Raw genomic sequence first — 13,445 nt, forward strand, 5'->3', positions numbered from 1 at the left:
GAGGGCAAGTGCCATTTGCTGTTCTGCCTCAGAGGACAAACTTTCTTGAGCTGCTCCTGTTCCTTTATGGAATTTAAGACTCCAAATGCTTAAGGAAATCTCAGCACCTTACGTACCTGTAATGCATGACAATTCACTAAAAAAAATGGGCACTTTCCCAAACCCTTATGAATATAAGCATTATGATACAATGCGGTTTCTGCACATGCAGTAGAGGGAAGTGAGGGGTAGATGGGGCTCATCAACCTGGGAAGCTAGACCTAGGAGAAGGAAGACTCTGATCCTAAACCTTTGCTGCCTTCCGGGATATCTTTTGGAGAAGAAAAGGCTAAGAAGCAAACCCTACACAAATCTGGAGTGAGGTCCCTAAGATGGTTGGCTGGCACCTTGCATGCCTTCATCCGGCATCTGCTCTCCAGGGTCTCAAGCAGAAGACTTTCCCCCTCCACCTCTATGTGCAGTGAACATGTGTATGGGCTGTAGGTTTGCATGCTTTCTCCTTGTTCCTGTTGCCAGTACTAGGCACAGTAACCTCATATCACCCTTTTGAAATCTTTAGAATGGACTAAAGGAAATGCCATTGACCTTAGGAAGAGATAAGGGCTCATCAACACGCACAAATATTGCAAAATCATCTTAAGTGTTCACAGTGTGCTGAAGTTATGAAATTTTGTAATGAACTGCACTCTTTTCGAGGTCTCTGAATACCATTTATTTTATCTGTACTGAACTCTTGTGCTATAAAACAAAAGCTAAATAAGTGTTGCCCAAAATCTAGGCCATATTTTTTTAGACATCATAGCACCGCCAGTTCCTAGTTTTCACTAAGATGGTAAACCTGTGTCTGGAGTTCTGTATTATTTCAGATTGCAGGTTCGGGCTCACATGATTGAATGCTTCTCCACACAATCCCCTCTTCAAGTAGAAAACTAAATATTGGGGAACTAAATTCTGGTTTAGCCTTCTTCCATTCATGCCAATTTTATTTGTGCAGGCATCTTTTTCTTAATGCATACCAGGAAGGTTAAGTTAGAACCCCCCTATTTTATATTCTTCGCTCCCCCCTCATGGAAGAGAAGTCATGAGCCCCCTCTGGCTGCCTGAAGTTGTACAGTCTACCTTCAGGTTTTCCACCCTAGCGAGCAGGCCACTGTTTTGCATTTGAAAGCCGCCCATAATGTCTGGAAAGTGAAATGCTAGAATTCCAGTGATGTAATTGCCAACCTTGTGCCAAAAGATAACACTGTTCCTGCTTGTTAGCTAAGTAAATATATGAGACCTGGGGAGTGGACAGTTAATATCATAACCCTACCCCCCTCTTATTTCTGCATACCATCTAGTTGCCCAGAGGGAGCTGATGAAAACATTTGGCATTACCAAATCCTGGTAGCTAGGTGGCTCACTTCCAAGGGCTATTTAATCTTCCTCATTTGTGTAAGTGGCAGGTTGTCTGATTTTTTTCATTATTATCTTGCCTTATGGGGTTCTCTGATAAGCAATGGTAGCAATGCCTTCAGGCATCAGAACTACTCTTACATGGATATCCCTTGTTTAGGAGTAGGCAACCCTGTCTCCCAACTTCTCTAAAGAACTTTTTATGTCCTCTGCCCTCCTGCTTAAGCCCCTTTTGACACTGTTTCTCTCTCCTATTAGCCATTTACCTCTGCTGCAGGCATCTCTTTGGGGTTCCTCCCAAAGCATATACCAGCTTCAGTAGGAGGATTTTTCTCAATATTGCAAGTTAGGTGCAAAGTTGCATTTCATGTCCAGGAGACTCAAGGTTAACTTTAAACTAATCAGTCTTTATAGTGCGCTTTTGCTTGTTCCCCCATACAGGAATGCCCATTCTCTTTCATCTAAAAACACACAGATCCTTTATATACTCCATCAGTACCAGTTTGTTCAGGCCCTTTTCTGGCTCAGACTGGAATCCTTGCTACCACTTAATGATACAGGCCTGAACCAAGCTTGATAGCTGAGAGAGATAGGCTGCCCCCACACTTTCTGCCCAGTCATCATGAGTGATGGGACTGTAGATGTGGGGGTAGTTCCTGTGCTCTGTCACTCTCTGCCACTGAACTGTCCTGCCCCTCTAGCAAACATTACCTGAAATGGAGAGGAGGGGAAACTTTCCACATCGCCTCCATCGGCCTTCCATAGAGAGAGGTCTTCACATATGATTCATATAGCCCATGGAAAGATAATCAGACTATGGGCAAGATGGAGCCTTTCTCCTGCCTCACATGGCTGAGATTCCACATGTCCTCAATTTGTATGCTACAGTTCTGTCTGTTCCTACTGTTTGAATGTCACATCATTGCTCCATCAACGAAATGGAATCTTGGATTTTCAATCTGGTGTTATTGGTTGAACATAACTGCTGCATTAACAGTCTTATAAATCATCTGTTAGATTGTTGTATAGTTTTTTTTATTCTAGTATATGTATTGTGAGTATATAGCTCCTGAAATTAGCAAATTGCCTTTAAGGTGTTCTCCTGCATATACACAGTAAATGTGCAGTTCAGCCCTCTTTTGGATTACTCTCAAAGGGAAGGGGTGTAGCTCAGTGGTAGACACTTGCATGCAGAAAGTATGCAGCTCCAAACCCTTGCATTTCTGGGTAGGGCTGGGAAAGACCCCTGCCTGAAACCCAGAGAGTCAGAGCCAGTCAATGTAGAAATATTGAGCTGGATGGATCAATGATATTATTCCCTTTGAAGCAACTTCATTGCATTCCTAAAATAGACAGTAAAGATTCTTAAAGTGTCTTTCCACTACTTTTGATTAGTTTTACTTGCTTTTGTTCCTGTTCTTCACGCCTGAATTTTCTTACTTCACATTGACTTTTGTTTCAAAGCTATATTGAACTTGAATTTTCAGTGTGTACTTCAAACATATTGGAGGAACGAAATAAAAAGACAAAAATCAATACACAGTGAAAAGTGTATCATGAGCTTGCTATTGGAGACAAATCCTGCCAATTTGAAGGGGCTGCTTACATCTTTTCTGAATCCACAGGAGCTTGCCCAAAAGGCCAAGCATAGTAAATGCAACCCTGAGAGAGTACACTCACAGTTGGATTCCTTGTAGGACAATACTGACCGAACTGCTATAAAACACAAATCCATTTATTTGTTTTGGAGATTTGTAGTGGAAAGTGACATTTCATTTAGCTCATGCCATTTACTGAAAGGGCCACAAAAGATGGGGAACTTTTATTTATTGTTTTACCGCTTTAGAAAACATGCTGCTGGTTCATATTCCAACAGACAAGGAGTCTGTTGAGCAAAGCCCAGAGTTCACAGATGTGTAAGGGAGGCTTAGAGCTGGGGGAGAGCAATCATTAGACAAACAAAATAACCAGCACAGTCTGAAAAAACTACCACAGTTACAACGGGGAGACAGTATTTCCATAGCCAATGAAGGTGCTTTGTAAAGCAGGCACTGAAGCATTTCTGCTATTCATGGTTTGAGCAATGACAGATTATTTTATCAATACCCTCACAAGATAAAGCAGAGTTACAGTGCAATGCATGCCTACTCAGAAGTAGATACGGTCAGTGGGACTTACTTCCAGGTAAAGTTATAGATGATTTAAAGGATTATGTGTATAAACATACAACTGAAGTAGGGTAATTGTTGTAGACTCAGAGTAAGGACAGTAGAGAGTTTTAAGATCTCAGATTTGTATAAAGCAGGGGCACCCAACATGGACTACAACTTCCATTATCCTTGAATGCTAGTCATGTGTGCTGAGATCAATGGGAGCTGTAATCCAACAACTTTTGGCAGGTACCATGTTGGCTACCCCAGTGCATGTCTGCCTAATGTCTGCCTAATCTTTGTTGATAACTAATTGCTAAAGGCAGTCTGAAATTCACCCTCCTGCCCCCAGCCAAGTTTTACACACATAAACACACATATACAGTATCTTTAAAAACAACCCTAAAACAAAAACATTGGGGCTGCACAAAAAAAAAAAATGGGTGAGGATGTTGCCCATGGGGTGCAGGCTTCCTTTCCTTGGCATATAAGACTTAAATACAATAATTTTGAAAAAGTACATAGCCCATTAAATTTTTTCTGAAGAATGACATTCTGTTTGGTTCCACAGTTTTAATGTAGATTTTTCATCAATAAGGAGAAATACCAGGATATATTTTTACCACCTTCTGAGACATACTAAGTTTACTTTTTTTTTTCTATTTACCAGTAATTGACTGATCTTAATCAGTTTGTACAAATTGTGGGATTTTGCTGAATGTTGCAAACATCTGCTTTGTTATGGCCCAGTATAATAATAAAGCTTTGCTTTGTCCTTAGGTTAACATGTTTGTAGAAGGATTCCATGATGCTATTATCCTCTATGTTCTGGCTCTACGGGAAGTTTTGAAGAATGGCTTCACTAAGAAAGATGGAGAAAAGATTGTCCATCAGACATGGAATAGGACATACGAAGGTAGGAATAATCAAGTGCTTGATGTGATTTTGTTTGTCCAGTCTTGGGAAAATCTGTAACTTTTCGGTTGTACCATCTAGCTTCTTAAAATAAAACCTGTCACCTCCTGCTGATAGCATACCATAAAATGAAGAACGAGGGAGCATTCCCCACTGGTTGTTAAAAAGTTCTTTTCTGAGAGGATGGAAAAGCTTTGACACACACCATGGCTAGATATGACCCTTGGAGATTTTTTACCTGGCCTCCATCACCTCTCCTTATGCCTTTTCCATCCCATCCATGCTAGCATGGGAGGATGGAGAAGAGCAGCAAATTTCAGGGGCTGAGAGTCTTTTGCATAGTGCTGTAGAAGGGTTATAAACCTTTGCTCCCTGCTGTGGTCCCTACCATACTTGGGGAGCTCTTGTTTGCAATTTGTTTTCACACAAAAAAGGTTCAGTTGAAGCAAATTAATGCCAATGTGAGAATGGAGGGTCCTGATCCAGCTTAAGTTCAGAGTGCCTCCAATTTGCATGGGTTGGGACTCCTATTGATGTGAATGAGAGATTTCTCTCCAATGCAAATTACAGGGGGGGTTACCATTCCCTTTTTTTGCTTTGGCACACCCACTGCTGGAATGTGGGGCTCAGGGTGGAAAAGACCCCCATTGTTGTAATTATGATTGTGTTGTGTTGTGCTGTTTCCAGCAATAAAAAAGGGGAAAGGGGGTAGAACCATGAATAATGTGGTTCCTTGAAAGGATGAGATATAAATTAAGGATTCCTAGTAGATAATTATTGGTACAAAAAAGAAGTGGCAACTTGTAATAAGGAGGTAAGAAGATAATGGTTTCCATCTACATGTGCAGTGACAGCTTTTTATCACTCCTTTACATACCACCTTATGCCTCACATGTTGTGTTTGGAAGGGTCTCCCTACTTCTGTATGTATTAACAGGGACAACATAGGCAAAAATGGAGACTGTGACATGTTTAAACAGGGTGTATAGATAGCATGCCTGCACACTAGATATTAAGAAACTACATTAAATAGCCCCCTGTTGTCTACATTTTTATAGCATCACTGTCAGTAATTTTATATACAAAGAAAACCGTTTTAATAATAGGTTAGCTGTCATCATTAAGGTTCTTGGCTCCTTCCTTGTTTTTGAAGATTGTAGCCATTTGACTCTTTCATGTGCATATATTAGCATGCTTCCTTACATTGCTTCATCTTTTCCATTTAGGTTTTATAACTGAAAAGCTGGGTTTAATAAAAATGCAAAAATGCCAAGTCCCCCTTCCTTTTCTTTGCTGTATTAGATTTTGAACAGCTTTTTGTGTGTGCATTCAGAAATGTTTCAAGGTCTCCATTTGCTATTTTTGATTGTGCATGCCAAAGTGTTCAGGGTTTTCAGTGCCAAACCTTTTGGGCCCTTCTGCCCCACCCACATCCTGCCAATCTTAGAATCTATGAATATGTTCAAACTCCAGAACACACACCCGTGCATTAAACTTTGTAAGGTCAGCTGGACCTTACTGGTAAGACCAAGCTGCTCTTGCCAGATACATCTGTCATTTCTTACCGTGTAAGATTACCTCAATTTCCAGTGGAAGTACTTAAACTGAAAGGAAATATTTCCTTTAGATAAGAACCCAACAATGAGTTCTGAAATTGGAACAGATATGAAAAACATAATGGACCACTTTCTGGGCTTCAGTGAGTTTTTCTTTCTCACAGTAATGGAGAGGCATTTGGTTGGAAAGGACAAGAAATTTATCCTGTCCAAGTCTTTATACCGATCCAGGTGGCGGGTGTCACTGTGGTCTAAACCACTGAGCCTCTTGGGCTTGCTGATCAGAAGGTCGGCGGTTCAAATCCCCATAACAGGGTGAGCTCTCGTTGCTCTGTCCCAGCTCCTGCCAACCTAGCAGTTCAAAAGCACGCCAGTGCAAGTAGATAAATAGGTACTACTGTGGTGGGAAGGTAAACAGCATTTCCGTGTGCTCTGGTTTCCCTCACGGTGTTTCCCTCACCGTGTCTGTGGACAAACATCGGTTAGCCTCAGCCTGAAAGCGAGATGAGCACCTCAACCCCATAGTCGCTCAGGATCCAGGAGCTCAACACATTGAGCCCCAACAATAATCCACATAATCCAAACCTCAGTACAGTGGTACCTCGGGTTACATACGCTTCAGGTTACATATGCTTCAGGTTACAGACTCAGCTAACCCAGAAATATTACCTCAGGTTAAGAACTTTGCTTCAGGATGAGAACAGAAATTGTGCAGCAGCGGCAGCAGGAGGCCCCATTAGCTAAAGTGGTGCTTCAGGTTAAGAACAGTTTCAGGTTAAGAACGGACCTCCGGAATGAATTAAGTACTTAACCCGAGGTACCACTGTAGATCAAAAGACAGTAACAAATAGTGATGGGTTAGCCAACTACCAGCAGGGGAAGAAGGAGTCTCCATCATGGGTTAAGAGAGTTTAGCTGCTCTCTTGCATCAGTGGACTCTGCTGTCTCATGCCTTATATACACAGCCAATCACTGCACTCTGCAGGGCTGGGCCTCCTTCAGATGCCATTTCCTCAGGAGGACCATTCTGCATGATGTTGGAATCAGGTCTTTAGTGTGGTTGCAACTACCCTTCGGCTCTTCCTCCCACCACATAACAGATTGGCAGTATCTACAGTGGTGCCTCGCAAGACGAAATTAATCCGTTCCGTGAGTCTCTTCGTCTAGCGGTTTTTTCGTCTTGCGAAGCAACCCTATTAGCGGCTTAGCGCTATTAGCGGTTTAGCGGCTATTAAAGGCTTAGCAGCTATTAAAGGCTTAGCGGCTATTAAAGGCTTAGCAGATTAGTGGCTAAAAGGCTATTAAAGGCTTAGCGGCTTAGAAAAAGGGGGGGGGAGCGGAAAAAAATCGGAACACTCGCAAGACTTTTTCGTCTTGCAAAGCAAGCCCATAGGGAAAATCGTCTTGCGAAGCAGCTCAAAAACGGAAAACCCTTTCGTCTAGCGGGTTTTCCGTCTTGCGAGGCATTCGTCTTGCGGGGCACCACTGTATGTTATCATTCTGGTGCCTATTGAAGCCCTTCCCTTATTCAACAAATCTTTCAAGAGGATATTCTTTTAAAATCCCAGTCTGTGTCTGTACTGAACTTGAAACTGTTTTTAGCTATCTTTTTAACTTTGGAATGTTTTATGGGAAGTGATTCACAAATGAAATAAATAAGAATGATAGAAAATTATAATAGGCAGAAATTGAAGGGCTGCACCAAAGAAGCCTGAGGATGATGTTATTTCTGTTCCTGATACTCAACTTGAATGTGATTTTTATTGTAAGAACCTTTTATTAACTTAATTAGAGAGCCTTTCAGGGCTACAAAGCAGGATACCATTATCCTAAATATATCAATAATGTTGATTTTACTTTAAAAACTTAAGGGTTATTCTAGTACCATATGCATATTACATGCATTATACCAGTGCAGTAAACATGGGACTGCTTATGAAGTTAGCCAGTGTAGTGCAGTGAGTAGTGCTGGATTTAGACTGAAGAGACCTTAAGCCAGTTTCTGTCTCTCAGCCTGCTTCACAGAGTTGCTGTGAGGATAGAAGGGTAGCAGGAAGAACCATGTAACATGCTGTTAAGGATTTCTAGCCTCATAGTTGCAACTCTTTCTCTAAATTATCTATGCCATCTCAAAGGGTGAATGTATTAGAGATTGATACATTCGATAAGAGATTGAGTGTTGGGGGTGGGGAGGCTTGTTAATTTCATTGTACACAGGTTGTACAATGACAATAAAGTTATTATCATTATTATTATTAGAACTCTTTGCTTGGCTTTTGTCTTCAGACATGTAGATGCATTAAACTATTAGCATCCTCAAATATTCCAGGGCCTAGACTTTCCTGTATAAAATTATTTTGCCCCTTAATGGCTTTTTAAAAATCAGCAAAATAGGGGTTCTGAAATAGGACTTATGCCCCGCAGGCTGTGTGTGTGTGTGTGTGTGTGTGTGTGTGTGAGAGAGAGAGAGAGAGAGAGAGAAGAAATGTTAGGAATTTTAGGAATGCAGCCCCAGAGGTAAAATTACAATTTCTTTTGGAATGCCAACAGAAGTACTGGAAGACTAATGAGGTTTCCTGCCATATCAGTCTCTAATAATTCTGCCATTTGCTTTTCTTGGAAGCATTATGTGCTGTCAACTCATTAATTTTTAAATTTCTCACCTGCCACTCTCTAGGCATTGCAGGGCCAGTATCCATAGATGCCAATGGAGAAAGATATGGAGATTTTTCTGTGATTGCAATGACTGATCCAGAAACTGGAATGCAGCAGGTAAGTGCTGAAATAATGCTAAATGCTAGGCTGGAACAAGGATTCAGTGGCAAAATGTTTATTGACTCTACCGTGGGCAAGACATATTATGTCTCTTGCAGTCTCCATTTCTACTAAACCAATTAAGGAAAGAATTTAGACTGATCACTGTTACAAGTCCTTCTTACTAACCCTTCAGCAGAACCTCATAAGAAAGCTTGATGTGCAGGGATTGGAACAAACTGCCATTAAAACACACACACACACACACACACACACACACACACACACACAATTTCTTACTGGATTATTACTGGATCATCATCAGCCTGAAAAAGATGATATGGCAACCTAGATTCTTGAATTCAAGATCTTAATGAATGTGGGAGACTGCATACATTTCTGAAGAAAATGAAAAGTATTCATGACCTTGTTTAGCTAGGCTGGTCATCAAAAGCAAGAGATACAATGCAGCCAAAGGAGAGTGCCTTGAGTATTGGTACTGTGAAATTAAACACTACAATTGCATAATAGCACTACAGGGTCCTTGGTTTACAAATGTCATGGTCTTCATCTGTAGAAATTAAAGACAGCATTCAACCAATAATATTACATGCTAGAGTGAAAATCCAGATATATCAAATGTGGATAATATCCTAGACAGTGGCATTGTTCAGAAGGTTTTAGTTGCAGTGAACAAGAAAATAAATATGAGGCAGCAGAGAGGTGAAATTTTCTGGAAATTTTGAAGCCATGGGAAGCAAATTCCCCAGGGTAAAACAGAAATATATTCAGCTCTTAATTTCTTATCAGCACTAAACTTATTCTACTGCTTTAACCTTTAATGATATAACATGGATCACTTATAGCTAGTGAGTGTATAAAATCAAACTATTTGCCTTATACAGAACAATCCCATGCATATTCATTCAGACATAAAATCTGCTGTTTAGTTGAGCTTCCTCTTCGTTAAACACATAGAACTTCAGCCTCAAAAACATAAATGCCTTAAACTGCAATCCTATAAAAATCAGAATGTCATAGTGAACTAAAAATCAGAATGCCTAGCACTAGTGCCTCTTTCTTTCCCCTCCATTCCTTAACCTGTGTATTTCCCCTCCCAGACCCAAATCTTTCTGTTTCTCACCACCAATTAAACTGTTTGCATGTGTCTGCATGCGTGCCTGCCTGGTTGCCTGCCTGCATCTCTGTGTCACATGTGGCTGGCCTATGGTGACCCCTGACTTTGCCCACCCCAGCCCCATCCGCAGTTAGCTGCCCTGCCCTCTGCTCATTCTTTCACCCCACCAGCCTCAGGGGTCAGCAGCCGCAGCTAGTTAGATGTCATACATTTCAAGAAGAATGTTGGTAAAATGGAAATAATGGCTTATAAAGTATAGTAATGTCATTTGCTGCATAAACTGCTAAGATTAGTTGGAAAATTGTACATATAAACCTGTTAACTGTAAGGACAGTGAATTGGTTTGATCTGGTGTCAACCAGACTGTTTGCTGTTATGGTGCTTTTGATTGATTTGTGTGTGTAATATTGTGCTGCCTTGGCCATACACAAAGACCTGACTGACTGATAACATGGAAGATGTCAGAAAAGAACTATAAAGATTATTACAGGCCCAGAAGTCATCTGAGGAAAGGCTGAAGGACACAGCCTGTTAACCCAAAACCTTGGAGTGGAGGGGAAGTGCACATGGGAAGGATATTATTGACCCCAGTCTCCACATATATTCATGTGCAGCTCTCATCTATGACAGGAAATCCAGCAATTGCATGATTAGACTTTTTTGTATACTTAGTACATCCTTTCTGTTTCCCTTTGGAAGCCTCACTCATGTCACATTCCAGCTTCTTTCCATTTTGTGTTTGTTGACATCATCCATTTTGCTGGGATTGTCTCATCCTAATTTATAATGCTGACCTCTCTTTGATGGTGCTGGTGGTAATATTAGTTTATTTGGAAGGTTCATTCCCACTGGTCATGAAAACCTTAGTTTCTAAGCGGAATGCAGCCAAACCAATTTAGGCTTGACCAGCAAATCTTTATCTGATAATTTGGTGTCTAGAATATGATAAATAAAATGAACCTAAAATGAAGTACACATACATTTTAGTTTGGGACAACAAAAAATAGAGGCGTGGTGGTAGAGAACAAGAGCCAAGCACATAGCCCAAAGAGCTCTGACAGCCATACACAAATGACAGCAATAATTTACACACCATTCGGTGAAGTAAACAAAAGTTTATGTGCTGGACATTTGGTCCCTCCAAATTTCAGAATGGGGCAAGGAGGGATTTATGATCCAAAAATGCATGGCTCCAGCAATTATGTCTTTCAATTGATGGATTTTTGGATGCAATCTGAAAATTGTATGTTATATATAACAGAAGTTAAGCTAGCTGATATACCCCAGTTTTCTCCCTACTTCCAGAAGCTGGTTGGAAATAGACTGTCATTTTGCTATATATCTATTTTCTTCACAGGTTATTTGGAACTATTATGGAAAGCATGGACGGCTTGAAATGCTTCCAAATGTAAATTACCCCTGGAAGCTCAAAGCAAGAACAGATGACAGCCGAGGTTTGGAACACCCAAGCAACACACCCTGCAAATCATGTAAGTTTACTGAGGTTAACTTCTCCTTTCCAAGTCTGCAACAGACAGCAGTCCATGTTAAGGAATTGCACTTGTTCTCAGATACACTTCTGTATCAATATCAATACTACAAATAACAACCTGACCAGAGGAAATTTACTGAGGCTCAATTTACGTATAGCTAATGTTCATGGGAAAATCTGGGATAGTTTCTTTCAAAATGTGAAGATGGAACACTGGCAAAGTGGGCATGTGCAAATGGTTTTGTATATTGTAATAGCATCAAGATTTCCCAAGCAAAAGGTTGCAAAGCAGAGAGCCAATGTGGTATAGTGGTTAGAGTGTCGGACCTGGAACACCAGGGTTCCAATCCCCACTCAGCAAAGAAACTCACTGGGTGACCTAGGGCCAGTCACTGTATCTCAGCCCAACTACCTCACAGCATTGTTATAAAGATAAAACGGGGAGTAGGAGAGCTATGTGCGCCACCTTGAGCTCCTTGGAGGAAAGGTGGGATAATAAATAAATAAATGACCTTGCTGAAACTCCCGGAAGAGAATAGTGGTGCTGCAGATGGAGCTAGGTGGGATAAAGGAGTAAATGGGAGAAGATATAGAGATGCAGTTGAAATGAAGCTGTCATGAGGTGAGTGTAAATGCTGAACAGGCACAAGAATGAATCAGGCCCAAAGTTTATTAAGCTTTGAAACGTTTGGCATAGAATGGCCGAGGGAACCAAAGCATTCTGGCAGCCTGCCTTATAGCCTAACTATGTCGAGAGGAAAGTCAGCTTCTTCACTGCAGACTGCTTTTTCTACCTGCTGTGACCAACCATAGAATGTAAATGGTACCAAGGTACCCAAAATGGTCCAGAAGCGAGACATTATCCCCAGAGCCCTTAAGGGTTCTCCCAAGGAAGGCATTCAGTGAAATCACTGCCACCTGCTCTCAAACTATGCTCCCTGCCCAGTGCCCCAGCAGTAGAGCAAGTTGTGGTACAATTATTGATGCAAGAGACTGAAAGCACTGTGAGAAAATATCCTTGTTAGGAGGAAGGCAAAAAAAAATTAAAAAAATAAAAAATAATAAAATCCTAGAACCAAATGGTTGATTAGGAATGCAGGTAAAAATCCTTCCTGGCACTATCACCCAGTGACCGGCAATTAGCCCATAACAAAGTAATCAAGCAGAAGAAACATCCAAGAATTAGGGAGAGTGGGAGGGCAATTTAAGAACTCTCCACCTCATCCCCATCAGTATAGGCGCCAGAATTCATAGTCCAGAAGTGCACCAGATGGACTGAATTCCTTAGAGCAAGTTAGAACTTTGCTCCACCTAGTGCAATACTATCTACACTGACTGGCAGTAGTTCTCCAGAGTCTTACCCAGTCCTAGGTAGAAATGCCTGGGTTTGAGGCTGGGACCTTTTGTATGAAAGGCAAATGATTCGCCACCTAGCTCCACTCCCTTTCCACCTCCTATCCATGCCCAGCTGGCATTTGCTAGCTGACCAAGGAGCAGGTCCCACAATGCAGCCAAGGTGGTAGTCATGTTGTTGGCTCACTCCCTATCTCCCAGCATCAATATAAAAGAAGGCAGATTTTTATAAATTTGAGAAGATTTGAATTGCATGGATGAACCATTTCAACACACACACACACAGACACAAATCACAGCAAAAAACAGCATATGGATGTAAAAAGTTGTATTGCAACCCATCCTAAGGTAATTCATTATTGACTGAGAATTACTGTTGCCCAGTGCCCTCAAGGCGTGTTGGAGAGAAAATACATGCCTTCCCTTTAAAAAGTTCAGTTCAACTCTTTCAGTTCTGCTGTTATAGAAAGTTTTTTAAACGCACCTGTTTTCTTTGGCTTTTTAATAAAATGTTTCATTTTAAACTTTGGGATTTCTGTTAGCGTTTATTGAAATTTATTAGCTGACAGATTTATTGTGATTTGAATGGTATATTTCAATGTTTGTTTTTAATGGAAACTGTATCTTTGTTTTAATGTAAGCCGCCTTGTATAGTCTTGAAAAGTGGCTTAGAAATAACTGAAATAAATCAG

At 41.0% G+C, this 13,445-nt stretch overlaps 2 protein-coding genes across 8 annotated transcripts in view; one reads left to right on the top strand and one right to left on the bottom strand.

Moving 5' to 3' along the window:
• TARS1 (threonyl-tRNA synthetase 1) overlaps positions 1 to 13,445 on the bottom strand; it is a 214,267-nt gene that overhangs the window by 78,336 nt on the left and 122,486 nt on the right. The window lies entirely within an intron of this gene.
• Positions 1 to 13,445, top strand: part of NPR3 (natriuretic peptide receptor 3) — a 52,522-nt gene that overhangs the window by 31,121 nt on the left and 7,956 nt on the right. For both annotated transcript variants that reach the window (XM_083466091.1, XM_083466090.1), the window contains exons 4-6: positions 4,326 to 4,461; positions 8,694 to 8,788; positions 11,266 to 11,398. In XM_083466091.1, coding sequence (XP_083322217.1) covers positions 4,326 to 4,461; positions 8,694 to 8,788; positions 11,266 to 11,398 — 364 coding nt within the window. The remainder of the gene's footprint in view (positions 1 to 4,325; positions 4,462 to 8,693; positions 8,789 to 11,265; positions 11,399 to 13,445) is intronic.

The sequence above is a fragment of the Podarcis liolepis genome, assembly GCF_965112155.1.
Source record: "Podarcis liolepis genome assembly, chromosome: 11".
In the NCBI taxonomy this organism is placed as follows: domain Eukaryota; kingdom Metazoa; phylum Chordata; class Lepidosauria; order Squamata; family Lacertidae; genus Podarcis; species Podarcis liolepis.